Below are 27,803 nucleotides of genomic sequence, written 5' to 3' on the forward strand. Positions count from 1 at the left end.
GAGCTGAATGAGCTCAGCGTGAATGGTTGAACAAAATGAATGGCATGAGGGTTCAGTCATGTGGTATAAGCTTCGACCTAAAGTAGTATGCTATAAAACAGTTCATTCTTGTAGCTTAGATGCAACCCACCCACATGAATTATACCACTCGGCAAAAATATATTTAATACATCAAACGATTTGAATCCGTTTCCCAGAGATTTTTTTTTGTTTTATATTTATTTGTATTTTATTGTTAAACACATTTAAACATCCAGTGATATTTTCTTATTGAAACATTTAATTATAAGAATATTTTCTTAAAACTTTATTTTATTTCGCCATCGTGCTCCACGGGAAAAATTACCTATAAGAATCATAAAAAAAAACAAGAATCTTTTCAAACCATTCCAAGTGCCTGAAAGATTAAAACATTGAAATGCACAAAAATGTTGTGAAAACTCCAACAAAATTTCAAAGTGTCTAAAGTCACACCGAATTGTGGTAGTTTAACACCTGCAGATTTAAGGGCAAATCGAGATTATAACAAACGAAACCATACCTAATCAGTTCAAACCAAAGGGATATGGATTGTGGGTTGATCGATGAATTACCTTTCAACGATAGCTCATCGACACCAATCAAATTATCTGCAAGCCCTTTTCTCATCACCAGCTGCACAATAAAAGTTTGTCTCAATTGCAATAAAATTTTCTTAGGTGATAAGATATATAAACGGCGACTTCGGGAGCCCAACGTGGACAGTTCATTGGGTTCTAAGCTACCGTGACGGAAAGAAAGATGAGTCTCACCAAAGTGCACAAAATAGGATTAGGCGCCGTAGTTATAGTGGCCATTTTAGGACTAACGTTAGGACTCGTGCTTGGCTTGGATGAATCCAATGGGCAACAAAAGCAGGTTAGATTTTTTTTTTAAATAAAAGACAAAGTGTTTGTGTTTTTAATGCATTAACGAAATTTGAACTAGTGACCTCTGGATTTATTGATCAGTGTTGTTTCATAAAACATAAGAACAATGTTATAACACCTAAATTTCACCACACAGTAGAAAAAATCATGGTAATATTAAATCCAAGAAGGGGTAATTTTACCAATGAAAATGAGTAATATTACCACTTTTCAGACCGTTAAAATTGGAATTTTAAGTGTAATATTCAATGTATTTGTAAAAGTGTAAAACTATTTGTGTATCTGCAGTCAACGAAAATGGTCCATTAAAGGGTGCACACCAACCGGGAAAGGTGTGTCTTCTTCCAAATTGATACATTTATTGGTCGTTAAATTGGATTTAAATAAATTCTTAAACAAATAAAAACTATTTGAACTTTTTAACTGATCATAGCTGATTCCAAATTGATACATGTCCAACTTTTTATCACTCAAATGGAGCTAGTTCCACCGGGCATTATTGTTTTAAATCCCATCTTTCATCTTCTAGTTATTATAAATGTAAACAGAAACAATTGTTTTGTATAAACTTTTAGAAATGAAGAGAAAAATGTGTTTTTACTGGTTTTTCAATATTCAATCAAGGTATGCTAGATTTGGGCTCCCTTAACATGCTCTAATCGAAAGAATTGAATTTTATTAAAAAAAAACCATCCACATTAACGACCTCCGGGTCTTTAGTGGTCTCTATTGCAAGTTTCTGCTCGAACCTAGGAGTCCGAAGGCTTGAATGGGGAGAGCACCCAAACCTCTTTTTACTCCAAGGAACCTTCCACCCCAGTGTTTGAACTGACGACCTTTGGATTGCGAGTCCAACCGCCGCCAGCGATTCCACCGGAGTAGGCTTGGTTTGGTGTGTTGTTTGTACTTATGGCATGGAGACAACTCCTACACCTGGAATGACTTAACGGCCTAACAACCAAGGCCGGGACCGACATTTTACTTCCTCATCCGATGGAAGGTTGCAGCAGATGGGAATCGAACCCCTCAATAAATAAAATAATAATTTCGGGTATTATTGTATGAAATTTAGGGAGCGTTCTTTTATTACGTAACGCGAAAAATCGGACTTTTAGACCCTCTCCCCCCCCCCCTCGTAACAAAATTTCCATACAAATTTTAAAAAAATTGTATGGAGCGTAACACGGCCTCCGACCTCCCCTCCCCCCCTACTGCGTTACGTAATAAAAGAACGCTCCCTTATACCTCGAAAAAAATCAAAGCGTAATCTAGGGGTACAAAGATATGCCCTAAATTTTGGCCATCTGCCTATTTTTACATGCAGAATCGACTACCAAATGTTCCGATCGATCACGGTAATGGGACAAACAGACATGATATTGTTATCAAAGTGTATCCGACCAAATTTTGCGTTTTGGAAACATTTTCAAAAAAATTCTACTAAAATGATGAACAGTTCGACAAATTTGAGCGATAGTTTACTAATCTTTTATTTTATGATGGTTTATTTATTATTGCAATCAATGCAAACACCAACGATCTTGAAATAAATCAGTTTACAAATAAATATGTTTATGTACTTGAGTTCAAATGTGCCTTCTCTACAAATACAATCATAGGTAGGTACTTGAGGTTGTTTTGTATTTTGGTGTGGCTAATATGAGAAAATTAGTGGACTTTATCAAAACGTTTTAAACGGAAAAATTAGACATTTTAAATTTTAAAGATACAAATTAGTCACCTTTGTTAAAACTATGTATGCAATTTCATGATTGTTCCTTTCCGATTACAATTAAAATCTCTTAATCTCTTCTATTAAGAACCTTTTTTTCAATACTTCAAGCAACGTAATATTGATAAAAAACAGACATCGTTTTTTTTAAGTTTACTATAACAATGAATGAAAATTAAATGACGTAGGTACGTTTAACACAACGAACCGTCTCCAATAGCTAGTATTTTATTATTAATAGTGAGAGTGAATTTTGTGGAAATTTGGTTTCACGCGTACATTCCACATGCGCAATGTCCGCGCTCTCTCCTGTGGCCGGCATTTCTGCTCGCACTTTCATTTCCAGTTTCTTAAGCCACCAGAGAGCCGGGTGTGTTTGTAGAGTTCGTTCCACGCGTTTGTAAATTAGTTTGTACCAAACCACTAAACCATGAGCCATCTTCTGTCGGATAAAAAACGCAAGGTATGTATACAAGATTAATTAATTAACTAACAACGAGTGCAAAAGTTTGAAAAAAAAAACTAGTCACCATTTAGAAACAACTTTTTACCAAAGAAGAAGAACAGCAAGGTTTTCTCGGACAAGCTCCTGCTACTGTAATAAATGTGTGTATACCTGCCTGTATGCCTTATCAATGCAAACGACCCGCATGATGTGTGATACGTGCCGTGACCAAAACAGAGAGTGTCGTATAATAAAGTTCGATTGTCGTTCGAAAAATGGTTGATAGCATTGGCGCTCCATCAGTTGCCTCAATAAAATAATGTTATATCAGTATGTGTATTACGGCAGAGGCAAACATGCTTGCGCATGAGATATTAAATTACTTCTGTATCGGTGGATTTGAATAAGTAAATGTAAAAACTTGAAATTTATTAGAAATAATAACCATAAATGGCCCTGTGTGATCCGACATTCCTATCGGGAATCGTCTGCCGAGGTTAGTCGCTGCGCGGAGTGTGGGCTCACGTCCGATTGGTCCAACTGTCAGCCGAAGAAGGAGGAAAAGTCTGCCCGGAACTCTTGCCTGTGTGAGTGGCTCTCACCGATCAGGTTTGATCTGTCATTGCAGGGCTGGACAAAGGGGAACTCAGTGGAGTGCGCTCATTTACACCACAATAGGGTGATCTACACCACACATCTCTCCTCTTCTCCATTAAAAAAAAACAGCTCTATTTTTCCTATAAAATGAGTTTGACAAGAATTAAGCAAGCTGTCTTTCGTCATTCAATTCAACAACATCTTTTAGTTCAACAACTGTTCACTTGCGTCTTTACTGAACAGCTCCGGCTGAATCCGTCACTAGCGTTTGGCTGGACTTGATCACAGAAATTATTTTTAATAGGACTGAAGATCTTCAAACAACGTCTTGTCGCACACCATGTTGTAGGGATTATGGGTTGCAGGATTGAATATGTAATAAATTATTAAAATGGTATTTATTATAAGATTGATAGAATTCATAAATAAGAGTTTAGAGCGCAACAAAAAGTGCGCACCTTCATGAATATTGCCTTGTTAGCTGATTGCGGATGGAGTGCGAGAGCGCGCTAGCGAGCTGCGAGAGAGAACAACAAGCGAGAAAACAACGAGATGCGCGCGGCTGGCGAAAGAGAGAATGAAGATTGTCAAATCAGTTTTGTGGTTAATTTCTGTGGAATAAGACGTGTTGTTTGTTAATTGCAAAATATCTGTGTTTTTATTATAAAAAAGAAAGTCCCCGATCACGACAATGGCACAGTCCGGTAAGTCGAACCTTTTGATTCTTGAAAGATCATTCGTTTTGCTTGAATTGTTGTGTTGTGAAATCCAACAGTTTTGTTTACCTGCCAGAATGCAGATGCAAAGTTTCGCTTTGTTGTTTTGCCTGTGTTTTGAAACAGGTAGATTTTTGCTTGAACTTGTTATTTGAAATTGATAAAAGGCATAGAACTGTCTGCGATAATTGACGGTCTTGAATTTAATGAATGATTTGCTTGTTGTTGTGATTTTGGGAACGAATGTTTTGTTTTGAAGTAGTATGTTTGGCTTTTCGTTGTGATAATTGAAAACCAATGTTTTATTCTAAGTTTATGGTGGAATTTTGTACAATCACATTTTTGCTTTAGATTTGATTGTTGTTGTTTTGATTGACGACCAATGTTTTGTTTTTAATTTGATGCAATGTTTATTTATTTGATGCAATGTTTGTTGTTGTGGAAATTGAACTCCAATGTTTTGTTACGAATTAGACTTCAATTTTTTTTTCTTATTTTTGTGATTGATAAAAATCAATATTTTGTTTATAATTTGACAATAGATTTGACAAGATTGTGGAAATTGAAAATCAATATTTCGCTTTGAATTTGATGGAGGATTAGTTTGCGATTGAAGGTAGATAATTTGTTTTTAATTTAGTTGTTGTTTTGGTAATTGAAATCAAATTTGTTGTTTGAATTTTATTGTTGTTATTATAATTGACGACCAATGTTTTGTTTTGAATTTGATGCAAAATTTGATTGTTATGGATTGTTGTTATTATTGATGATCATTATTTTTATTTTTTATTTTGGATTGGATGCTGGTTATATTGGTTATTGAAGACCAATGTTTATTTTTGAATAAGATAAATGTTTGTTTCTTGTTAGTTTTGTTTTAAATTTAATGAAAGATATGCCTCTTGTGGCAATGACTTGATGCAAAGTCCAATAAAATCACAAATTACAAAATTTACAGGTTTAATTTTGATTGAAAGATTTGATTGCTGATGAGGGAATTAAACGCCAATGTTTTGTTATGGTAAGATGACAAATTTGCTTATTTTTGCGATAAATGAAAACCAATATTTTGTTTCGAGTAAGATACGAGGTTTGATTGATATTGTGGTAATCGAAAACCAGTTATTATTTTGAATATGATGATAGATTTGCTTTTTGTTGTGGCAATCGAAGGCCATGATTTGTTTTCTGAATTTGAAATTGTTATTGTAGAACGGTATTTTTTCGGTTTTAAATTTCATGTAATATTTGGTTGTGGTTTTATGATGGGCAATTTTGAGTTTTAAATTTGACGCAATATTTGATTGTTTATATGGTAATTGATGACCAATGTTTTGTTTTGAAGTTGATACAAAATTTGATTATTAATGAAAAAATATTAAGTTTTCATTTGAATGAAGATTTGATTGTTGTTATTATTGACGATAAATTTTTACTGTGAATTTGATGCAATATTAGATTGTTGCTTGATGCTGTGGAAATTGAAAACTATCGTTTTAGAATTCTAATGAAAATTTTATAGATTTATGCAGAAATTGACAATCAATGTTTTGCTATGAAATTTGATTTGAGCAACGTTTTTTTGCCGTTATAATTGATTAGTCATAGTTAATTTTGAAGTCTCTTCTGTGTTGGAGCCTGACAGACCTCTGCGATGGAAGTCAGAAAAAAAAGTCTCCTCTGTGTTGGAGCCTGACAGACCTCTGCGATGGTAGTCAGAAAAAAAAGTCTCCTCCTTGTTGGAGCCTGACAGACCTCTGCGATGGTAGTCAGAAAAAAAGTCTCCTCTGTGTTGGAGCCTGACAGACCTCTGCGATGGTAGTCAGAAAAAAAAATCTCCTCTGTGTTGGAGCCTGACAGACCTCTGCGATGGTAGTCAGAAAAAAAAGTCTCCTCTGTGTTGGAGCCTGACAGACCTCTGCGATGATAGTCAGAAAAAAGAGTCTCCTCTGTGTTGGAGCCTGACAGACCTCTGCGATGGTAGTCAGAAAAAAAAGTCTCCTCCTTGTTGGAGCCTGACAGACCTCTGCGATGGTAGTCAGAAAAAAGTCTCCTCTGTGTTGGAGCCTGACAGACCTCTGCGATGATAGTCAGAAAAAAGAGTCTTCTCTGTGTTGGAGCCTGACAGACCTCTGCGATGGAAGTCAGAAAAAAAGTCTCCTCCTTGTTGGAGCCTGACAGACCTCTGCGATGGTAGTCAGAAAAAAGTCTCCTCTGTGTTGGAGCCTGACAGACCTCTGCGATGGTAGTCAGAAAAAAAGTCTCCTCTGTGTTGGAGCCTGACAGACCTCTGCGATGGTAGTCAGAAAAAAATCTCCTCTGTGTTGGAGCCTGACAGACCTCTGCGATGGTAGTCAGAAAAAAGTCTCCTCTGTGTTGGAGCCTGACAGACCTCTGCGATGGTAGTCAGAAAAAAAAGTCTCCTCTGTGTTGGAGCCTGACAGACCTCTGCGATGATAGTCAGAAAAAAGAGTCTTCTCTGTGTTGGAGCCTGACAGACCTCTGCGATGGTAGTCAGGAAAAAAGTCTCCTCTGTGTTGGAGCCTGACAGACCTCTGCGATGGTAGTCAGAAAAAAAGTCTCCTCTGTGTTGGAGCCTGACAGACCTCTGCGATGATAGTCAGAAAAAAAGTCTCCTCTGTGTTGGAGCCTGACAGACCTCTGCGATGGTAGTCAGAAAAAAAGTCTCCTCTGTGTTGGAGCCTGACAGACCTCTGCGATGGTAGTCAGAAAAAAAAGTCTCCTCTGTGTTGGAGCCTGACAGACCTCTGCGATGATAGTCAGAAAAAAGAGTCTTCTCTGTGTTGGAGCCTGACAGACCTCTGCGATGGTAGTCAGGAAAAAGTCTCCTCTGTGTTGGAGCCTGACAGACCTCTGCGATGGTAGTCAGAAAAAAGTCTCCTCTGTGTTGGAGCCTGACAGACCTCTGCGATGATAGTCAGAAAAAAGTCTCCTCTGTGTTGGAGCCTGACAGACCTCTGCGATGGTAGTCAGAAAAAAGTCTCCTCTGTGTTGGAGCCTGACAGACCTCTGCGATGGTAGTCAGAAAAAAAAGTCTCCTCTGTGTTGGAGCCTGACAGACCTCTGCGATGGTAGTCAGAAAAAAAAGTCTCCTCTGTGTTGGAGCCTGACAGACCTCTGCGATGGTAGTCAGATTTAAAAAAAAATGAATAATCTGTGCTGGATTTCTGTGAAAGCAGTCAAATAACAATCTCCTCGATAAAGGAACCCGACAGACTTTTGTGATGATTTTTTTTTAAATAACTTCGCAGAAGGAGCCTTATGGTTTTTAAAAATATATTGTTCAGCAAATCTTTTCATTCAATTAAGGACCGTCTTTAACATCACAAAAGAAATTGACCTAAGAAAATGAATAAATAAATTTTAATGTGAAAGTGAGCACTTTTTGGTTACCACAGATAAAGCAATATGTGTTTTGGCGTTATGTCTGTGAACTACCTAAAAAAAATGATTTTAAATTCATCGAATAGGACTAAAACGGTTGTCACTATAACTAACACTGGAGTTGTCCTCTCTTGAAAGATAAACCTCTAAATTGAAAGACGTTAATGATTAAGTATTCCATATTGATAGTTGTTATTGTTAATTGTTACTTTAATCGATTTACTCAGCTGTGATGAAAAAATTCTTGAAACCCAACATTATTTCACAGGGACGCAAAAATTTAAGTAATCGTTAACATGAACAATACATTATTAGTTAAAAAAAAGGTAAAATAATTCACTTAATAATTAATTTGATGTATTTTAAAATAATAAATAAAGGAAAGATAAATCGTCAGAAATGTTTAAAATATAATTTAAATTGTGAGAGCGTTGCGTCACTAGAGAAAATAATACAAATATTTAAATATTAATTTTGAATTGAGCAACGAAAAAAAAAACATAATTTAAAAAAAAAACTTGGAAATATTTATATTAATTATATTGATTTTTATTTTTCAATGCAATTTCTGTGATTTGTATCAAAATAGTTCAAAATCATTCATTAATTTCGATAGAATTACATTTTAACAATGTATCATTTTATTGAGTTAAAAAAAAACTTTCAGAATTTTAGTAAAGTAAATATATCAAAATTAAATTAAGAGAAACATTATTTTGAAATAAATTAAAGAAACATTGGGGTTCTTTAATCGATTGTACTTAATTATGAAACCAAACTTTTTCAAATTACATAACAGGAGTTTATCAGCAAAGAAAAAGTTAAAATTTTAAATAAGAAGAGAAACCATTGACAGGGATCGTAAAGATCGTGATTAAAAAAAATTAAGTTTCTGTGAACAATCTACTGATGAAATATATCAAAGGTGCTTGGAACCCATTTTACATTACGAGAAAAATAAATCAAAATATTTAAAAATAAAACATTAAAAAAATCTTTCAGCTATTTTTAGATAAGCAAGAAACGTTTTGAAGGAATTTATGGTTAGGATATTGTCTCCTCCGTGTTGGAGCCTGACAGACCTCTGCGAAGGTAGTTTGAAAAATGTTTCGCCTGAGCTGGAACCCTTTGAGAAAGTAGTCAGATTGCAATCTATACATCTATGCATTACAAGAATAATTGAATAAAATATGTTTTTTGTTGTTATCTGATAAGCACAGTACATTTTGAAGGTATTTATAAATAAAATGACCTTAAACATTGTTTTGGTCATGATTAAATGTAACATTGGATAATCTAATCTACGGTAATATCAAAAGTGCTTGAATCCATACCTTTAGCTACAATAAATACAATTTGAAGAGAAAATTAATTTGACATATAATAGAAATCGAATATAGCGGAACGGCATTTATTTCAGTTTATATATTTTATTTTTATTGCAACAATTTACCACATGATTTTGTTTTATTCATCAGAATAATATTTTCTGAACCATGTTTTGTTTCAAGATAAACAAAAATATTATTAAGTAGACACAACAGAGAAAAAAAACTATTCGGTAAAAACTATCGTTTGTTTGGTTAAAAGATCGCGTAAGTGAATATTAATAGAAAGTTCAAAATGTTTAATATAAAAGTTGAAAAATGTTGATACTACCATGCATTTACAGAACAAAATCGTTAAATCGGTAAAAATGTTTTTTTCAGAAAGCTTTTGTGGCAAGAATAAACAACATTTGATTTTATTTTTTTATAAAACAATTTATTTTGTGCAGCAAAGCACAATTTGAGCATTAATTGAATTATTTATATTATTTTTGCAATTTGCTTCATTTATTGAGATTGCTTTTCAAGAAATCTTAAACTGAAATATGGACTATTTTTTATTTTATAAAAGTATACCGGTACTGATGAAAACAAATTCTTCAAAAATATTACTGATTTTGCATTTTAGTAATTTTTGCCATTATTTATTAACAGTTTCAAGTTAGTTAAAATGCGGTAATTTTTGATACAATGTTAGGCGGTGTATGCACATCGGAAGGAACCGGTCAAGAAAAAAATTCAAAAGGGCAGCAGTTGAAGCGAAAGCAAGCCAGATAGGGCGAAGAAAAGCCCCAAGAAAACGCTCCCTCTACTTTGTTCTGCTGTTCGTAAAGCTGTTTCTTGACCCCTTTCCTTCCGATCTCCATACTGGCCATTATTTAAAAAAAATGTAGTTTGTTTTAGCTGTACTGCTTGGTTGGGAATAAATTACAGAAAAGTACAGATTAAAATATTGAAAATGAGGAAGGAATAAGCTTGCTTGTAGATCCATTTTGGGTGTTTTTGGGTATTAATTACAAACATATACTTTTCGTCACGTCTGCATTTAAGGTGTAGCCGTTGATCATTTTCGAAGAAATTTGATCATCACTCTAAAAAGCTCTGTATTGAATTCAATTTAACGAATTTCTGCACCAAAATGAATCAGCATGTGCCGGTTGTTGCCTTCTTAAGGCCACTGAAAGAATTTTTGGTCTTAATCAAATGTGTTTCAAAATTTATATAATTTTGTGGTACAGTCATTGACGCCCTACTTGACAATCATTGATTAATGACGATTTCCACAACTTTGCAAGGAATGGGATAATCGTTACCAAAAAGTATCAGCATGTGTAGGGCACTATTCTAAACAACTTGTAGAAGGAATTTTGTCAAAATATTGATAAGGGTGCCAAATTTATATCTTTGAACGTAAAATCATGGCAATGATGGAAGTCTTCACGTTAATATTAAAATCAGTTTATGTTTACCTTCAAGTCCCGTCTGGTGGATCAATCGGACGTGGCACTGGGCTTGGGCTCATAATCCATAGATCGGTTTGAACTCCGTGGCGGGCGCACATAAATTCAAAGTGTAAATTTGTGTAAAAACAATATCTGTGCCTGTCATAGTTTTTGTTTCAGATTTTTTTTTTAAATAAGTTAAATAAATTACCACATTGTATATATTTTTAGAAATGTTTATTCTTTGTTTTTTATACTGTACACATTAATTTAAAACTTAAAAAACGCCAGGATTATGCTTCATTTGTTATTTAAGTCAGCAAAATGTTAGATTTTTGAATTTAGAACACATTGTTTTATATTTCATATTCACAAAATGATAATAAATAAAAAAAATGTGATTCCATTTAATTCGAAATGTTTAAAAAAAAAATTGCTTTTGAATTTGAATTATTATTTTTTTTTAAATCGTATTGTGTTGTTTCAGCAATGTTTGTAAAATTTGCTTTTAAATTTTAAATTACATAAAATTTGAAGAAAATCAGGTAAACAATCACTAATCTCGTATTGCATAAAAAATTGATAAACCTGCGTTTATTTGAGAAATATTTGTGGTTTTTGTTTTTCGCCTCGTTTTTTCTTTTTCTTATATTTTCAGGTGTTTTAAATTTTCAACCTCATCAACGCATTCCATTTTCTACAATTCCTGCGATCGGATGTCAGTCTTGGACAACATAGATGAAACATTTCGAAGACTGCGCTTTCGTATTTAGATCAGCATGAAAGCAAAGTCGAGGAACCCGACGAAAATCTTTTAGGAAATTTAAGAAAAACATTGATTGAATGCTAATTCATGTAATTTTTCGGTTAGGAATTATGATTGATATTCGTCATCTTGAGAGTAGAAAAGAGGGAGAATGTAGGGATTATGGGTTGCAGGATTGAATATGTAATAAATTATTAAAATGGTATTTATTATAAGATTGATAGAATTCATAAATAAGAGTTTAGAGCGCAACAAAAAGTGCGCACCTTCATGAATATTGCCTTGTTAGCTGATTGCGGATGGAGTGCGAGAGCGCGCTAGCGAGCTGCGAGAGAGAACAACAAGCGAGAAAACAACGAGATGCGCGCGGCTGGCGAAAGAGAGAATGAAGATTGTCAAATCAGTTTTGTGGTTAATTTCTGTGGAATAAGACGTGTTGTTTGTTAATTGCAAAATATCTGTGTTTTTATTATAAAAAAGAAAGTCCCCGATCACGACAATGGCGGCTGGCGAAAGAGAGAATGAAGATTGTCAAATCAGTTTTGTGGTTAATTTCTGTGGAATAAGACGTGTTGTTTGTTAATTGCAAAATATCTGTGTTTTTATTATAAAAAAGAAAGTCCCCGATCACGACACATGTGTTTTGTTGAATCAGGGTCGTGAAACTTCTCGATTTTTCCTCTTCCGTTATCTATAGAAATGACACGCGCTGTGTCACTATTATTGCTTTCAACAGCATCATCCACCCAACGATGTAAAGACTTGTTACAAAGAATTATTTCTCTTCATAGACAAAAAGAAAACCACTCGCGCTTATCTTAGAAAAAACATGTATTTCGCGTCCTTTTCGCCCTCGCTTTTGGTGGTTCTCAAGGCCTTCTTTGACCAACTAGCACACTTCTTCCTTCCGCCATCTCTCACCCTCTTCCCCCTGCTGCTCCTCCGCGCCGCGCCGCAGCCTCATGGCTGGCCACTCCGCGTCCGACGAACTCCGCACGTTCCAGATACCGGCAGACTTCTGGGCCCCGCCACCAGTTCTTTCGCGCCGCCACGTCTCGACCGACCACGTCGCGGTCTTGTGCCCGCGGCCTCCCGCCGCACGCGCTTGCCCCGGGTTTGAGCCGAGCTTTTCCGGTTCCGGAGATAGAACAAACTCCTGGTGGTGCGCGTGGCTACCGGTCCCTTAGTGAACGCCGATGACCGCCGTAGCTGACCCGGAATGAAAACCGATTGCAAGTTCCGCCGGCGTCACAAACCTCTCCCGACTAAAACCTTTTTGTTTCGTCGACTCGCGCAAAAATTCCCGCAAAAGTGCGTCTAGACGCTAGCACAGGCTGGGACGAACTGGCCGAGCCCGACGGCTGACGAGCCGAACTCCCCGCAAAACTCTCACGGCCCTCATTCTCTCGTCTCGTGCATCGCTCTCTTCCAAGTTTTGCTCTCGCCTACTGTCGACCGGACCGGAAACCACGTCCGTGTGGTGGTGTGATCGGGTTTGACAGCTAGTTGTGTGTGAGGGTGAGATGATGGGCTGCGTTCAGTGGCTCAACATACTAACTCTGATCTGCTTTACACCAACCAGAATGCTTAAAATTTCTTCTTTCTTCTCCAACTTACATCAACAAATCTTCAAACGCTACACAACCCCAACGCAAAAGCGGAGTTTTTTGCGAGCTTCGAACAGTAGCTCGCAAAAAACTCCCAGACCTTCTCTTCCTTGGGCGCCGTGCCAAGACTCAACAAATCGTGTTTGCCGAAGCAAATAACCTTAAACAAACTGAGGTACGCGAGCCTACGATGCTCGCCAGATCAAAAATCACAAATTCCTTACACTAAACTGAACTAAATGCGGCAGCGAGTCCTACCAGACGTGATTTGAGCACCATCTTCATGGCAGATTTTCCTGGCACGGCCCCTTTTCCTCCTTCCCAACCACTCACAGAAATCGAGATCTAACTAAGTTTGTAGCTCAAAACTCATTGATCACACGTGAAACAATTATTCAAACAATTGCACATTTGCTAGGCCAGCTCTTCCATGTGGGTCTTTTAGTTGGGCGCCATGTTACAAAGAATTATTTCTCTTCATGGACAAAAAGAAAACCACTCGCGCTTATCTTAGAAAAAACATGTATTTCGCGTCCTTTTCGCCCTCGCTTTTGGTGGTTCTCAAGGCCTTCTTTGACCAACTAGCACACTTCTTCCTTCCGCCATCTCTCACCCTCTTCCCCCTGCTGCTCCTCCGCGCCGCGCCGCAGCCTCATGGCTGGCCACTCCGCGTCCGACGAACTCCGCACGTTCCAGATACCGGCAGACTTCTGGGCCCCGCCACCAGTTCTTTCGCGCCGCCACGTCTCGACCGACCACGTCGCGGCCTTGTGCCCGCGGCCTCCCGCCGCACGCGCTTGCCCCGGGTTTGAGCCGAGCTTTTCCGGTTCCGGAGATAGAACAAACTCCTGGTGGTGCGCGTGGCTACCGGTCCCTTAGTGAACGCCGATGACCGCCGTAGCTGACCCGGAATGAAAACCGATTGCAAGTTCCGCCGGCGTCACAAACCTCTCCCGACTAAAACCTTTTTTTGTTTCGTCGACTCGCGCAAAAATTCCCGCAAAAGTGCGTCTAGACGCTAGCACAGGCTGGGACGAACTGGCCGAGCCCGACGGCTGACGAGCCGAACTCCCGCAAAACTCTCACGGCCCTCATTCTCTCGTCTCGTGCATCGCTCTCTTCCAAGTTTTGCTCTCGCCTACTGTCGACCGGACCGGAAACCACGTCCGTGTGGTGGTGTGATCGGGTTTGACAGCTAGTTGTGTGTGAGGGTGAGATGATGGGCTGCGTTCAGTGGCTCAACATACTAACTCTGATCTGCTTTACACCAACCAGAATGCTTAAAATTTCTTCTTTCTTCTCCAACTTACATCAACAAATCTTCAAACGCTACACAACCCCAACGCAAAAGCGGAGTTTTTTGCGAGCTTCGAACAGTAGCTCGCAAAAAACTCCCAGACCTTCTCTTCCTTGGGCGCCGTGCCAAGACTCAACAAATCGTGTTTGCCGAAGCAAATAACCTTAAACAAACTGAGGTACGCGAGCCTACGATGCTCGCCAGATCAAAAATCACAAATTCCTTACACTAAACTGAACTAAATGCGGCAGCGAGTCCTACCAGACGTGATTTGAGCACCATCTTCATGGCAGATTTTCCTGGCACGGCCCCTTTTCCTCCTTCCCAACCACTCACAGAAATCGAGATCTAACTAAGTTTGTAGCTCAAAACTCATTGATCACACGTGGAACAATTATTCAAACAATTGCACATTTGCTAGGCCAGCTCTTCCATGTGGGTCTTTTAGTTGGGCGCCATGTTACAAAGAATTATTTCTCTTCATGGACAAAAAGAAAACCACTCGCGCTTATCTTAGAAAAACATGTATTTCGCGTCCTTTTCGCCCTCGCTTTTGGTGGTTCTCAAGGCCTTCTTTGACCAACTAGCACACTTCTTCCTTCCGCCATCTCTCACCCTCTTCCCCCTGCTGCTCCTCCGCGCCGCGCCGCAGCCTCATGGCTGGCCACTCCGCGTCCGACGAACTCCGCACGTTCCAGATACCGGCAGACTTCTGGGCCCCGCCACCAGTTCTTTCGCGCCGCCACGTCTCGACCGACCACGTCGCGGCCTTGTGCCCGCGGCCTCCGCCGCACGCGCTTGCCCCGGGTTTGAGCCGAGCTTTTCCGGTTCCGGAGATAGAACAAACTCCTGGTGGTGCGCGTGGCTACCGGTCCCTTAGTGAACGCCGATGACCGCCGTAGCTGACCCGGAATGAAAACCGATTGCAAGTTCCGCCGGCGTCACAAACCTCTCCCGACTAAAACCTTTTTTTGTTTCGTCGACTCGCGCAAAAATTCCCGCAAAAGTGCGTCTAGACGCTAGCACAGGCTGGGACGAACTGGCCGAGCCCGACGGCTGACGAGCCGAACTCCCCGCAAAACTCTCACGGCCCTCATTCTCTCGTCTCGTGCATCGCTCTCTTCCAAGTTTTGCTCTCGCCTACTGTCGACCGGACCGGAAACCACGTCCGTGTGGTGGTGTGATCGGGTTTGACAGCTAGTTGTGTGTGAGGGTGAGATGATGGGCTGCGTTCAGTGGCTCAACATACTAACTCTGATCTGCTTTACACCAACCAGAATGCTTAAAATTTCTTCTTTCTTCTCCAACTTACATCAACAAATCTTCAAACGCTACAGACTTTGTGGTTTTTCCTGGTTCTTTCCGGTTCCGTTGCTCTGGTCGTCTCTTTTTCGACAATTGAAGAGAGACCAGAGCCGTCTATTAAGCTCGGTTGTCCTTTTCCCTCCTCGTCAAGCAGGCGTTTTTTAACGTTCTCCAAAAGGGCTCGATCGGTAACGAGCGCGTTGAACGATTCAGGATGCGCCAGCAGACTTTCTCCGTTAATTCTCCGTTCCATCTTAACGTCGGCCACCTTTTACTCCCGTAGAACCTTCTAACTGGAGGAGGAGCGCATAAATGTTTCCCAAATATCTTTTACTATCCGCATCCGCTTGTCCTTTACGTGCTCCAGCTGGTCCTCTGCAATCCGGTCTATTAGTAGGTTCTTGCACCTACGGTTTCTGACTAGCCGTTCTACTAGAAACCGCAGTCTCGCGCACATCTCCATAATTTCCGTTCTCAGCGAATTCGGACATTCCCAGGGCAATCCAACGGGCCCTTTTTCTCCATCAAGATGAGACTTTCAGTTGGAAATTTAGCACCATCGGACAGGCACCTCATACTCACACATCTTGAACAAGTTGAACAACATGTTCGTATGTTTCTGCTATCAAAAATAAATCGTAACTTTTCTATATATTCTATGTATTATTATCCGACGAGCTGCTCTCCTTTAACAGGAATTAATCAACTCAAAGCTTTTATATTCACCATTATGATCAATCGCGACCTTCCAGGCTATTTACCACGGCGGGTCCATTTGACCCACCGTGCCCAACGCGACTCTTTCCTTTTTTTGCAACTGATCGCGGCCTTCCAGGCTATTTACCATGGCGGGCCCATTAGACCCACCGTGCCCAACGCGACTCTTTCCTTTTTGCAACTAATCGCGGCCTTCCAGGCTATTTACCACGGCGGGCCCATTTGACCCACCGTGCCCAACGCGACTCTTTTCTTTTTTGCAACTAATCGCGGCCTTCCAGGCTATTTACCACGGCGGGTCCATTTGACCCACCGTGCCCAACGCGACTCTTTTCTTTTTTGCAACTGATCGCGGCCTTCCAGGCTATTTACCACGGCGGGCCCATTTGACCCACCGTGCCCAACGCGACTCTTCTTTTTTGCAACTAATCGCGGCCTTCCAGGCTATTTACCACGGCGGGTCCATTTGACCCACCGTGCCCAACGCGACTCTTTTCTTTTTTGTAACTGATCGCGGCCTTCCAGGCTATTTACCACGGCAGGTCCATTTGACCCACCGTGCCCAACGCGACTCTTTCCTTTTTGCAACTAATCGCGGCCTTCCAGGCTATTTACCACGGCGGGCCCATTTGACCCACCGTGCCCAACGCGATTCTTTTCTTTTTTTGCAACTTATCGCGGCCTTCCAGGCTATTTACCACGGCGGGCCCATTTGACCCACCGTGCCCAACGCGACTCTTTTCTTTTTTGCAACTGATCGCGGCCTTCCAGGCTATTTACCACGGCGGGTCCATTAGACCCACCGTGCCCAACGCGACTCTTTCCTTTTTGCAACTAATCGCGGCCTTCCAGGCTATTTACCACGGCGGGTCCATTTGACCCACCGTGCCCAACGCGACTCTTTCCTTTTTTGCAACTGATCGCGGCCTTCCAGGCTATTTACCACGGCGGGTCCATTTGACCCACCGTGCCCAACGCGACTCTTTTCTTTTTTGCAACTGATCGCGGCCTTCCAGGCTATTTACCACGGCGGGCCCATTTGACCCACCGTGCCCAACGCGACTCTTTTCCTTTCTTGTTAGAGTAATGAGAAACGCAGTGGATTAGAAATACGCAAGGAAATACGTCCAATCGGTAGAAGTTTATTTTAACTAATAATTGTAACCAAGCTGCCGGCACACAGTGCCTACTTGATTGCGCGCAGTCTTCAACTCAACACTCCTCCTAGACTGCTGCGGTCAAGCCTATCATCCCAGCCAGCTTCTCCGTCCTGATCCTGGCTAGTGGCTTCGTGAGAAGGTCCGCCACCATGTCCTCCGTTGGACAGTAAACGCAGCTTACCTCCCCCTTCTCGATCTGGTCCTTCGTGAAGTGGAATCGCGTGGCAATATGCTTCGTCCTGTTGCTGAACTTCTCGGCAGACAACATCTTCAGGCAGCTTTGGTTGTCTTCCTGGATAACGACTTGCTGCTCGTCGTTCAACTCTCGCAGAAGCACCTTCAGCCACAGCGCCTCCTGCACCGCTTCGGAAAGCGATACAAACTCGGCCTCGGCGGTTGAAAGCGAGACACAGCTCTGCTTCCTGCATGCCCAGCTTACAGTTCCGCCGTTGACCTTGAACACGAACCCGCTGTTAGATTTCCTGTCCTCTCGGTTCTCCGCCCAGTCGGCGTCGCAAAATCCAACGATCCCGTTGTCGGTTCCGTTCTGGCTCAGTCGCAATCGGTAATCCTTTGTTCCTTTCAGATACCTCACGACCCGCTTCAGCTCGTTCCAGTCGTCCTGCGTTGGCCTGCTGGTCTTGCGGCTCAAGATGGACACCGCCGCCGAGATGTCCGGCCTCGTGTTGACGGCAATGTACAGCAGCTTCCCAACCAACTTCTGATACTCCTTGTTGTCCGGAAGAGGCTCCTCCTTCGACTCGCACTTGATGTACCCCGGATCCAGCGGAACAGTGGATACCTTCGCGTCCGCAAGTCCGCTCGAATCGATGACTTCTCCGATGTACTTCCGTTGGCTCAGGAAGTAATCACCTTGTGCGTTCTTCTCGATCTCCATGCCGAGGTAGAACCGGATGTCTCCCAGAACGCTCATCTCGAAGTTTTGCTGCAGCGCTCCGGCCAAGGCCTCGATCATCTTCGGATCTTCGCTCGCAACAATCAAGTCGTCCACGTACACAAGAACATAGCACCAACCACTAGCGTGCCCAGGGTGGGGCAACATGGGGCAGTTGCCCCACCATCCTCGGAAATTTGTTCTAAAATTGGGCAGGGGGTGTCCATAAACGACGAAATTTTCAAAACTCTAATATTTTTGCCCCACCTTCCTTGAGGACCTGGGCACGCTAGTGGCACCAACGTCCAGCTCGTCGCTTGCGGTACAGGCACGTGTCCGCCACACATCGCTCGAATCCTTGCCGCTTCAAGGCATCGTGAAGCTTCTGATTCCAGGACCGCGCCGCCTGCTTCAGTCCGTACAGGCTCTTCTTCAGCTTGCACACCTTGCCTTTGGCGCCTTCGAATCCCCGTGGCTGACGCATGTAAATCTCCTCCTCAAGATCGCCGTACAGGAAGGCGGTCTTGATGTCGTACTGCTTCACGGTCATGCGTTTCTTCGCAGCAACAGCCATCAGCGCGCGAAAGGTCGTTTGTCGCACCACCGGCGAAAACACCTCGTCGTAGTCGGTCCCGTATTGTTGGCTGAATCCTTGTGCAACCAACCGTGCCTTGAACCGCAACACGCGACCATCCGCGTCCCGCTTGATTTTGTAGACCCATTTCGAGCCAACAGCTTTCCGACCCGGGGGCAAGTCGACGAGAGTCCACGTCTCGTTGGCCTTGATCGACTCAAGCTCGTCGACCATCGCTTGCTTCCAGCGCTCCGCATCCGGCGACGCCATCGCCTCCGCGTAGGTCCGCGGCTCCGCAAGTGGATCGTCTCGGTGGCCAGTTGCTAGCCCTCCAAACTCAACATCATCGGCATCATCGTATTCGCTGGAGTCGCTCGAATCGTCGTCGAGTGTCTGAGAAATGGTGGACACAGGTAGACCTTTGCCAGAAACGATAAAGTCTTTGTACTTGCCTGGAAGGATGTGCTCCCGACCGCTGCGCCCCAACACCCCTGACCCGGGTGGTTTGGAAATGTTTTGCGGAGGGAGCACGTTGGTCATGGTCGAACTACTGCTAGCTACTTGGTCATCGACCACAGCATCGGTCCTAAGCCCAGGGACCGCAGCATCCACCACAGGCTCTTCGTGGCCGTCGTCTTCGAGGACATCATCAACATCGAGAGGCTGCTCCTCCTCAACGGCATCCGGTTCCGGCGGAACCAGTCCAGGCTGCTGCACGGCATCAACCTTCGGAGTTGTACCGAAGTCAAGGGAAATTACCTCCGGTTTCTTCTTCGTGACAGCCGCTTTCTCGCCCAAGCCTTCGTTGATGAAAGTCACTTCGCGACTCTTCAGGAAAGTCTTGCTCGCGAGGTCGTACAGGCGGTACCCCTTCGTGTCCTCTTCAAAACCAATCAGCACACACTCACGCGACTTCGAATCCCACTTCTTGCGCTTGACTTTCGGCACTTGCACCATCGCCTTCGTTCCGAACACGCGAACGTGAGAGAGATCCGATTTCTTTCCACTCCACATCTCCTCCGGTGTGAGACTGTGACCACTGGTTGGCGATCGGTTCATGAGGTAAACTGCAGCATTCACCGCCTCAGCCCAGAATGGTTTCGGGAGCTTGGCCTCGAACAACATGCAGCGCCCTCTCTCGACCGCTGTCCGGTTGAAGCGTTCGGCCATCCCGTTCTGCTCTGGAGTGTAGTCGTTGGTGGTCTGGTGTCGGATGCCCATCCGCTTCAAGTACTCCCGGAATCCCTTGTTGACGTACTCTTTGCCGTTGTCCGTACGCAACGTCTTTAACTTCCGGCCTGTCTGGCGCTCCGCCAGAACATGGAATTCTTTGAAGCAAGCCAGTACTTCGTCCTCCGACTTGGTCTTGAGAAAGTACACAAACGCTCGTCGGGACTTGTCGTCGATAAACGAAACGTAGTACCGACAACCGCCGACGGACGGCAGCTCCATCGGGCCAGCGATATCAGAATGAATTACCTCAAGCAACTCCTCGGCGCGGGAACCACTCTTGCTGAACGGCAATCGAGCTTGTTTCCCCATCGGGCAAATCTGACAATCGTCCATGCCGTCTCCGTTGATCTGCACACCGCTGGCTACACCGTTGGCCAGTTTCTTGATGCTGCTCACGTTCAGGTGACCCAGGCGCTTGTGCCAAGTCTCGAGAGTCTCCACGCGCGAGCACGCCAGCGCCTTGTTCTTACGCTGGTCCACCTTGAACAGGTCATCCTCGATAACACCGGTCGCAACGACGCCGCCATCAGCATTCCGGATAATGCAGCCGTCCGCGTTGAACAGCACCGTGTTGCCCTTGCGTACGATTTGTGCGATCGACAGCAAATTTGTCGAAAGATCGGGGACAAAGTGCACATCGCTTACCGGAACAGGTTCCTCACCATTGAAACACGACGGGAAGAGCATGGCCGTTCCGCATGCCTGGATCTCCATCGACTCCTTGTTGGCAGCTACAACCGTTCCGCTCCGGTCCCGCACGTCCTCCAGCAGCTCCAGGTTCCGCGTCATGTGCTGTGTCGCACCTGAGTCCAGGTACCAGTCGTCCGTCCCGGCCGACTTGAATGTTGACAGCACCGTGCACAACGCTTGCTTCCCGCGCACGGCATCCTTCTCGGGGCAGTGCTTCGCAATGTGGCCAATTTTGTTGCACTTCCTGCACCGTTGGCCGCGTTCCTCCGGCTGACTTTTTCGCGAGCCGTGGTTGCTACGAGAGCCGCTCGCTGTTTGGTCGTCGCCATGGAAACCGCCCGCTGTTTGGGTGTTGCGTCGGTAACCACCTGGCTTGTTGACTCGCCGCTTAGCAACGAATGTTTTTTCACCTGGCAACAGCTCGTCCTCCTCCTGCAGCAGAATCGTCTTCACGGAGTCCCCCGTGATCGCCATTCCGGAGTTCTTGAGCGCCATCACCATGGGCTTGAACCGGTCCGGCAGCCCCGCCAACAGCAACGCTCCTACGAACCTGTCTGGAATCGGGAATCCAATGCTTTTCAGCTGGTGGCACGCCGAGATGATCTGGTTCGCGTAGATTTCCATCGTTCCGCAGCTGTCCAGATCAGTCCTGATGAGCTTGTGCAGCAATCCGACCTCCCGCGTGAGTCCGCTCTCCTCGAACGCGTTGACCAGATTCTTCCAAGCTTCTTGCGCCGTCTTCGCTTCTCGAACGTGGTAATAGTTTACCGGTTCCAGGAACTGGATGATCTTCCCTCGCGCAAGCTTGCTCTTGGCCGGGTCGACCGCTTCCACCGTTCCATCCGCCTTCACCTTCGGTTCGACGGCATCCCACAGGTCTTCAACTTCGAGGTGGGTTTGGACCGCAAACTTCCAATCGGCCCAGTTCTCCCGACCGACCAGCCGTTCGATCCCGTAATTCCGATCGGACATCTTCCGCTAGTCTTCGCGCACGTCCGGGCTCATAACCTCTTGTTAGAGTAATGAGAAACGCAGTGGATTAGAAATACGTCCAATCGGTAGAAGTTTATTTTAACTAATAATTGTAACCAAGCTGCCGGCACACAGTGCCTACTTGATTGCGCGCAGTCTTCAACTCAACATCCTTTTTTGCAACTAATCGCGGCCTTCCAGGCTATTTACCACGGCGGGCCCATTTGACCCACCGTGCCCAACGCGACTCTTTTCTTTTTTGCAACTGATCGCGGCCTTCCAGGCTATTTACCACGGCGGGCCCATTTGACCCACCGTGCCCAACGCGACTCTTTTCTTTTTTGCAACTGATCGCGGCCTTCCAGGCTATTTACCACGGCGGGTCCATTTGACCCACCGTGCCCAACGCGACTCTTTTCTTTTTTGCAACTGATCGCGGCCTTCCAGGCTATTTACCACGGCGGGCCCATTAGACCCACCGTGCCCAACGCGATTCTTTCCTTTTTGCAACTAATCGCGGCCTTCCAGGCTATTTACCACGGCGGGTCCATTTGACCCACCGTGCCCAACGCGACTCTTTCCTTTTTTTGCAACTGATCGCGGCCTTCCAGGCTATTTACCACGGCAGGTCCATTTGACCCACCGTGCCCCACGCGATTGTGTTGTCAAGGCTCGCAAACTCCACCGCACTTTGCAAACATTTTGACTGTCCGCCAAATCCACCTTCAAGCAACCACACACACTTCGAAAAAATCGTGTAATTTTCTGTCTTATATGATGCACATAACTGGAGCGTCACATAAGACGGAAAATTACATCTGATTTGAAAATTACACGACCAAACCAGCGACTGGTATGGACGTGTAAAATTACAATCAACGCAATGCATTGGAAAGCATTCCTATTAGAATCTACTTTTATTGGATTGGATTTTTTGGGCAGAGAAAGAAAAACACATTCTTACTGAAAAAAACATTTAATTTGATATTAATATAATAAAAAGGGTATAACAAAGCACGAGTGTTTTTGCCGTGGCGGAACGAATAATCAATCTCATCGCGCTTCCGGCTTCCGGTTCCAGTATGATCCAACTCACGGTGGTCGCGATGAGCGAAGTGTCCTACGATTTTCCTTCTTCTGTCACTACCGGAACGCCCGGCTGTGCCAGGAACTGTCCAACTACAGAAGACTCTTTCATCGCGTTCTGCACAACGAGCCACAACCATCCAGCCGCGCCGGATATTGATCCGAGCTCGTCTCAGATTGTCGTACGCGTCTATCAGCTAGCTGCGGTTGTCTAGCAAGGCCCCAGCCAACGGCTTCCGTCCGTTTTTGTCCCACCTGTCCTAAAGATGCGCCGTTCAGGATAGTTTCGTCGATTCGACACCGCTCCACACCCGGACCGCCAAACTGTTGTGCGCACCGGAACAGTTAAGTTGAAGTGTCGATGGGCCAGTACCGGAAAGCGGCCTCCTTGGCTAAATGCCGCCGTCTGCATCAATCACAAACCTCCGCGGCACTATCAACCGTGCGTCGTTGCTGGGGCACAGCTTGAAGTTTGCTTCGCACTCCAGTTGTCCGTCGCCAGCAGCCGTCTCCGTGTGGTCGTTTGCTGGATAACCTTGACCAGCAGCTTGAACATGAAACGGACCGGTGCGTCATCGTCCGGAAGAAGGGAGGACATTTTTCTGACTGAAATTAAGAATTCAGAATTAAAATGACAGGAAAAATATAAACAAAAAGTCATTAAACCTACCTTAAAAATTGATTTAATATCGCTTTTCAGCTCAATCGTAATAAAAAACCTGTACATTTCTCAACAATTTACCGAAAAACTTATTCGCGACCTCGACCGATATTCTTGAATCTCAAACATGTCTGACGTTTGCAGCACCACGCTGCACTGTGAAGTGGAAAGACAGCAAATCAGCGTATAATTGGGGTATTCTAATGTAAAATTAAATCATCGCACAGAATATTACACGACAAAACACGCTCCAGTCATGTGCATCATCTTAGATGTAATGTTCAGTTAAAAATGATTTAATGTTACATTTTATCAGATACAATTTTGTTCTCTATTTTGTGACGGTGAATTTGGTTGTTCAGCATCAAACCAAACATAATATTACGTTTGATTTTTGATTACATGATGAGTTTTTACGTCTGGTTTTGAATTCCGTTTGATGTAAAATTCATATTTTTTTAGTGTGCACACTGACACTTGCTTCACACAAAAAAAACTCGACAACTTCAACAGTTATCTCACTTTGCTTACCCATGAAAACCAAAATCGATGAAAATCCTCCTCAGCAGACGATTCCCCACAGGTTCTTGAAGTTGTAAATAAAATTACAACTCCGTCACGGTCGCCAATGTGTGATCCGACATTCCTATCGGGAATCGTCTGCCGAGGTTAGTCGCTGCGCGGAGTGTGGGCTCACGTCCGATTGGTCCAACTGTCAGCCGAAGAAGGAGGAAAAGTCTGCCCGGAACTCTTGCCTGTGTGAGTGGCTCTCACCGATCAGGTTTGATCTGTCATTGCAGGGCTGGACAAAGGGGAACTCAGTGGAGTGCGCTCAATTACACCACAATAGGGTGATCTACACCACACAGGCCCCTATTCTAATTTGTTATTTGCTGAATCACAATGCGTCTCCATCGAACTAATATCATCAGAAGGATTCAATAGAGACTTTGGTTATGACAACTTTGCTTTTTTTAATGCTTTGAATTTTTTGGTAATTTTATAAAAACTTTTTTCTCAGTTCGCTACACAAAACAAATAAATTTATCTCATCTTGAGACTGTCACTAAGCTACTCGCGCATCCAGAGGCGACAGTCGTGTTTATTTTCTCAAAAGTTCAATCAATCAAGTTTAAGCCTTCATGTCTTGGCCACGGAATAAATTCTATATATGCTTCGACAGCATGTAAGCGAGCACTTGAACGATAATATTCCGTCAATGGTTTCGCGACTCTCGACGTGTTAACATCGAGCTTTTCGAGAGAGGACAAGTTCAAACAGTTCAAATGATCAAGTGGCACCATTTAGTGGCTTTCGCCACCGTTTTGTTTTCCTACGGTGTTGTAGCAGCATCTTGTTCAAATCATTCGAAGAAAGTACTGTGCAATTGTGAAGAGTAAAGCAAACAATTTGTGGAATAATTTGTTCTTTTCTGTTCATTTCACAGAATGAAGAACGCTCGTTCTACATTGACTACGACCGGGATACCTTCGTGATGGATGGAAAGGACTTTCGCTATGTTTCGGGTTCTTTTCATTATTTCAGAGCTCTGCCCCAGACATGGCGATCGAAGCTGCGAACCATGCGCGCCGGAGGGCTCAATGCCGTCGACCTGTACGTGCAGTGGTCACTGCACAATCCCAAGGACAATCAGTACGTATGGGACGGTATTGCCAACATCACGGACGTCATTGAGGCCGCCATCGAGGAAGACTTGTACGTAATTTTGAGGCCTGGGCCTTATATTTGTGCGGAGATTGATAATGTGAGTGGATATAAAAGTTTAAAATATTCAAATGAAAACAGTGGAGACGCGAGATCCCGGTCAGACGGTAATAACAAAATTCTTGCCATTTCAATAACAGAAACAGAAATAACAGAAAATGTTAGGGAATCTTCTTGAAAAATCCATTTTTGAATAAGAATTTAATAACAGTTTATGTTATCATAACAAAATTTGTTATTGGTCTGATATTGGTTGAAGGCCAAAACAACCTGGAAATAACATTTTTTGTTATTGGGACCATCCATAAACCACGTGGACACCTCAGGGGGGGGGGGGGGTTTGGATAGTCCCTATGGAAGAATACCGCCAACTGTTATTGGGATGATCGGATTGGTTGTTAAAATAACAAAAAATAGTAACACAGATTTGTTCGAAGAATACTTGCTTACTTTTTCAAAAGGTTCTATGTACATAGGATGGCGCATTGGTTGTTTTGAAAAAGTCATCTAGAATAACTAAAAATGTTATTATTCTGTTATTACAATAACAACTCAATAACAAAAAAATAATTACGACGAATAACAAATCCTACGTTATTGACCTAGTATTTTCAAATATCAAAAAATGTTATTCACAAATTATTTCCGTCTGCTCGGGATGGCTCTACTTTCTGTGCTAATTTGAGAACAAATGGGTGTTAGCAGAATAGTAAAAAACTTACATTTATTCCATTACAGGGTGGCCTGCCATACTGGTTATTCAACAAATACCCAGGAATTCAAGTCAGAATCAGTGATGCCAACTACATCAAAGAAGTGAAAATTTGGTATGAAAAGCTTATGTCCCAGCTGACACCCTACATGTACGGCAACGGTGGTCCCATCATCATGGTTCAGCTCGAGAATGAGTACGGAGCATTCGGAAAGTGTGATAAACAATATCTTAACGTTCTGAAAGAGGAAACGGAAAAATATACCCAAGGAAAGGCCGTTCTGTTCACTGTGGACAGGCCTTACGACGATGAGCTAGTGTGCGGACAAATTCCCGGAGTGTTCATCACTACCGATTTTGGACTGATGACGGACGACGAGGTCGACACCCATGCGGCCAAGGTTCGCTCAATCCAGCCAAAGGGTCCTCTGGTCAATACCGAATTCTATACAGGTTGGTTGACGCACTGGCAAGAGAAGAACCAGCGACGTCCTGCAGGCCCGTTAGCTGCTACTTTGCGTAAGATGCTCAAGGATGGATGGAATGTTGACTTTTACATGTACTTTGGAGGAACAAACTTTGGCTTTTGGGCTGGTGCAAACGACTGGGGTCTGGGCAAGTACATGGCCGACATCACCTCGTATGACTATGACGCTCCTATGGACGAAGCTGGAGATCCTTCGATGAAGTATACCATCTTCAGAGATATCATCGGGGAGTACATCCCACTTCCCGCTGTTCGAGTGCCAGACCGTGCCCCAAAGATGAAACACGAACCGGTGTTGTTGTCAAGCGTAGAAAGCATCCTGAGCACCAGCTCCAGAAATCTTCTCGGGACACCCGCTCTTAAGTCCGATAAATTGCTTACCTTTGAGGAATTGAATCAAAATTCTGGATTTGTCCTCTACGAAACAACGCTGCCCAAATTCACACGTGATCCAAGCCTGCTGACCATCAACGATTTACGTGACAGAGCTCAAATTTATGTCGATGAGGTAAGCATTCCACAATTAGCATGCCAACAGTACTCATCAATTTTTACCCTACTTTTCAGTTTTATCTGGGCACCCTATCTAGAGAAAACGCAATCAGCAGCTTACCAATATCGGCCGGTTGGGGTAGCAAGCTCTCTATCCTGGTAGAAAATCAAGGTCGCATCAACTTTGATGTTCTCGACGACTACAAGGTATTCCGAATTCCGAAAGTTTTACAAACCCTCGATCAATGATTCGAATTTTTTCACAGGGAATCCTCGGCAATGTTACCATTCAAATCTACGACGAGCCGTACACACAGGAGCTGTCCGATTGGACCATCACCGGTTATCCGTTCGACAGCTACGACAAATTCACGCAACTGTTTGCCACCTTAAACGAGGGAGCAGGACACGGCGTGAATGGAAAGGGAGCTGCAATTCACGGTCCAGTGACATTCAAGGGGGAACTTGTCATCGAGACGAGCGAGATCCACGATACCTATTTCGACATGACTGGTTGGGGAAAGGGTTTCATCTTTATCAACGGATTCAACCTGGGAAGATACTGGCCCGTGGCGGGTCCCCAGGTGACCATGTACCTTCCGAAGGAGCTGCTCAAGTCCGGTGCGAATGAAATCGTGCTTGTTGAGCTGCAGAAGGCTCCCACCGATAAAATGGTTCACTTTGCCGATAGTGCCATTTTGGATGAAGCTTAAATATTGTTTATTTTTTTAAATATAAAATAAACCTATAATGGTGTGATGAAAGTATAAAAAACTGAAAGAAAAAACCTTGCCGATGACCCATCTTTTTAATAACATACATGCTTTTTCCGCTTTACTGCCTGAAATTTT

At 43.4% G+C, this 27,803-nt stretch overlaps 1 protein-coding gene and 1 long non-coding RNA gene across 4 annotated transcripts; one reads left to right on the plus strand and one right to left on the minus strand.

Annotated features, from left to right (window-relative positions):
• The first annotated feature begins 749 nt into the window (after positions 1-749).
• LOC6034791 (beta-galactosidase) lies at positions 750-27,711 on the plus strand. 3 transcript variants are annotated; one of them, XM_038256810.1, is made up of 5 exons: positions 750-897; positions 24,984-25,301; positions 26,000-26,968; positions 27,028-27,159; positions 27,219-27,711. In XM_038256810.1, exons 1-5 carry the CDS (start codon positions 781-783, stop codon positions 27,663-27,665), a joined length of 1,983 nt encoding a protein of 660 aa, XP_038112738.1. In that variant the 5' UTR covers positions 750-780; the 3' UTR covers positions 27,666-27,711. The 3 variants fall into 3 exon arrangements, with proteins under 3 accessions (XP_038112738.1, XP_038112749.1, XP_038112744.1); XM_038256821.1 differs by lacking the exon at positions 750-897 and adding an exon at positions 2,990-3,103; XM_038256816.1 differs by lacking the exon at positions 750-897 and adding an exon at positions 24,654-24,912.
• Positions 3,006-4,017, minus strand: LOC119767679. Its single transcript, XR_005277647.1, has 3 exons — positions 3,531-4,017; positions 3,192-3,470; positions 3,006-3,082 (listed from the first exon to the last, which is right to left on the minus strand). It is a non-coding gene; the product is annotated as an uncharacterized LOC119767679 (long non-coding RNA).
• Positions 27,712-27,803: the final 92 nt, after the last annotated feature.

Source organism: Culex quinquefasciatus, chromosome 1, assembly GCF_015732765.1.
Source record: "Culex quinquefasciatus strain JHB chromosome 1, VPISU_Cqui_1.0_pri_paternal, whole genome shotgun sequence".
Classification (NCBI taxonomy): Eukaryota; Metazoa; Arthropoda; class Insecta; order Diptera; family Culicidae; genus Culex; species Culex quinquefasciatus.